Here is a 3,297-nt window from a genome sequence, read left to right on the forward strand (position 1 = left end):
GGGGTATGAGACTGCTGGGAGAATTGCTATTTACTTGTTGTTGCCTGGCATGCAAATGAATGAAGGTGGATTAAAATTGTTGTCAAGAAACAATGATACAAACATTATTAAGGAAGTGGTCAGAGAGGGGTACAAATATCTCTGAGATATTTGTACCCCTCTCTGACCACTTCCTTAATAATGTTTGTATCAGAGATATTTGTACCCCTCTCTGACCACTTCCTTAATAATGTTTGTATCATTGTTTCTTGACAACAATTTTAATCCACCTTCATTCATTTGCATGCCAGGCAACAACAAGTAAATAGCAATTCTCCCAGCAGTCTCATACCCCAAGTGTTCTACTAACTCATACAACATCTACATACAAGCTTCACTAGCATCACATAAATCATAGCACACTTTGCGGCCATTCAGATATGCCCTGTTACTTCCACTGCCATGAAAAAATCCCCCAAATATGAACTCCGCAGTAAAGAGGTCACCGCCTTCCTCTGTTAAATGCACAAAAAACAGAGTTTTAGACAGTTCATGATGAAACCTTGATTTTGTGTAAACCGTAAGCAAACCAGTGCATAAAAGTCATAAATTTTCTTTACTAAGCTAGCTCAATTTTGAATGCTACAGTTCTTAACTTTTCTTTGTATAGCAGCAAAACTGTACCATCCTAATACCAGTAGCGTTAAATTAAATTACTGTATTTGTTAACTTGGTTAATGCCAATGCAGTCAACTATTCCAAGAAATTATTCGGCCCATTGGGGTCAATTCACCATGTTTCTGCTTGTGTGGATGACTGACTAAGGTCAACATTTTGTTTAGAACATCACATATATAAGCGGATGGAATTAAAAGTAAACGTGTTACTGACCAGCTGAGCAGTTCATACATGTCTTTGATCAAGGGTACAGTCTTTGACTCTTTGTAAATGGCATGAAAACTAGGATGATCAGCAGCAGCAGCCTATGACATACAAAGCTAGCTATGGAGTATATACAAGTGATTTAAGGTTCATTAAGCCACCAGAAAGACTATTGTAATCAGCATTTATCAACTCAGCCAGTGATTCCATCAACAGAACGGGGGCAAAAGCATTCACATCATGGGAACTTTATGTATTAACATACCATATGCTGGGATGAGCCCCTTCTCCTGCCGTTGTATGGGTGGCATCGGGGTCGCTCACATCAATAGATGCCAACGCCTTTGCCTCCCTTCGAGATCCGCCGCTGACTATCACCCACGGCCGTGATCTCCGCCGCCCCAGGCTACGTAGTTCTCGGGAAAGAACTACCCACGAACAGAGGCCTACGAAATTCTCGGGGGTTGATCGATGGAAACATAGGTCAGTTGGTTCGGCTGGACCAGCTCCAATCGCTGACGTGGCAGGGCTGAAAGGGCCCAATGTATAACAGAATGTACACAGGACCGTGTATGTTACGTATTTGCAAGTCTCGGGACCGTATTAGAGCATTTTTCGACTACGAGGATGGTTTTGTTACAGACCAGCGAGTACAAGGATGAAACATGCAATTTACTCATGCACAAGAGTCGTGGGCCGACACCATGTAGGGGCGAAGGTCTAAAATTGAGTAATCTAGTCCATCGATCGGCGGTAGCTATCAGTCAATCACAGACGCCCCGAAAGCAAGTGGAGAAAAGAAACATATTCAGATGCTAGAAAGACAAGAAGCAAAAAGGCAAAACTTGTACACTAAACAAGGCACCAACAAATTCTTTGCACACCGATCCATCCTTTCACACTCGTCACCCTCCCCGCGCTCACTGTTGGCAACTCCCTCGTCACTTCACAGCTACGGTGATCGCCTGAGCATCGTCTCCGGCGCCGGCGACCAAGACAAATGACTCCTCGCGGTGAAACCGCGTCTGCTGCTTGGCGATGAACGCCTCGACTGCCCTCCGGAACTCCTCCTTCTCGTCCTCCGCACCGCATTCCTCTGGAGCCGCCGACGAGGTCGACCGCCGCCTCTGGCCGTTCTCCGAATCAGACCGACGCATATCAGGCGATCCCGCCCTCCTCCTCCCGCCATGCTTTCCGGCGCCGATTTTCTCCGACCTGCTCCGCCGCGGGGCGCGCACCGTCACGTGCACCGCCTGCTTGTCCTCGAACACCGCGTCCGTCTCGGGCGCCAGAGCCGGCGCCTCTGTGGTCGATGGCGACAGGAGCGGTGTGGCGGTGAAGGAAAGGAACTGGTCCTGGGCGTCCTGGTCGGAGGCAGAGGAAGAGGACGACGGGTCGCGGCGCGAGAAGACGTAGAGGAGGAACACGATGGCGTTGGCGATGACGAAGATGGAGCGCGGGTGGAGGAGGAGTGAGGCGGCGAGGCGGAGGGCAGAGGAGGCCGCAGACGCGGCGTAGGGGAGGTGGAGGAAGGAGCGGGAGAGGACGACGGACAGGGCTAGGAGCTCCGCCGCCCGCACGACGCGCCACACGAGGCGGAGCCGCGCAGCGGCAGACCACTCTCCGGCATCGGGGGCGACGGCGGCCATGGAGACCGGCGCGGCTAGGCGAAGAGAGTGCGTGGGTGGCAGCGGCTCTTTGGATGCTTGTGTTTGATTCGGTTTGGAGGGAGAGGTGCAGGGGTTTGGGTTGGGAAATGAGAGGAGAGAGTGTGGGCACGCCTGTGCTGTGCCAGTGGGTTTAGGGAAGCGTGAAGTAGACGCCGCGGAAGTATCAGGAGTATATAGGGAAGGGAGCCTTCAAAATATTCAAAAAAATATTCAAGTGTTTGGCATGTAGTGTTTCATAATTTTTCGAAATTGATAGTTCTTTGATGTGATTATAGGCAGCGCCAATGGGCAGTAAACTTTGGGAGATTCACTCTCAAAAAGGAACTTAAGCTTCTAGCAATAAAGATCAAGAGCAAATTTTCTGCAGAATTCAAGTCTTGGCTGGCTCATACTACCTTCTAACTGCATGATGATCTTGTTCCCAAAAACTGGAGTTGGATAAGCTATTTCTTCCTTTTGTATGATCTTCTTTTTAGCTTCATCCTTTCTTTCTTCCTCAATATAACATACTTTTTATTAATAAAAATTACCATATAACTATTGTTCTACGGTGTGTGCTTAAGAAAAACGAACGCAGGAGTTTATATTGGCAAAAAATTGCATTGAAAAAACATCCACTAGTTATTGGAAAAAATGGCGAAGAAGACGTCAAACAAAGATAGATATATTTCTATTTCAACACTCCCTATTTTGTCGGATAATAAAAATGGAGCTCGACTTCGCATGATCTTAGATGGACATTAAATTTGAAAAAAAAAGTAATACT

General features: G+C 47.4%; 1 protein-coding gene across 1 annotated transcript; it reads right to left on the reverse strand.

Annotated features, from left to right (window-relative positions):
- Window positions 1-1,570: 1,570 nt before the first annotated feature.
- Window positions 1,571-2,657, reverse strand: LOC123058389 (uncharacterized). The gene has a single exon (XM_044481120.1). It carries the CDS (start codon window positions 2,508-2,510, stop codon window positions 1,803-1,805), a length of 708 nt encoding a protein of 235 aa, XP_044337055.1. The 5' UTR covers window positions 2,511-2,657; the 3' UTR covers window positions 1,571-1,802.
- Between the last annotated feature and the right edge of the window lie 640 nt (window positions 2,658-3,297).

Source organism: Triticum aestivum, chromosome 3A (genome assembly GCF_018294505.1).
Source record: "Triticum aestivum cultivar Chinese Spring chromosome 3A, IWGSC CS RefSeq v2.1, whole genome shotgun sequence".
Lineage (NCBI taxonomy): Eukaryota > Viridiplantae > Streptophyta > Magnoliopsida > Poales > Poaceae > Triticum > Triticum aestivum.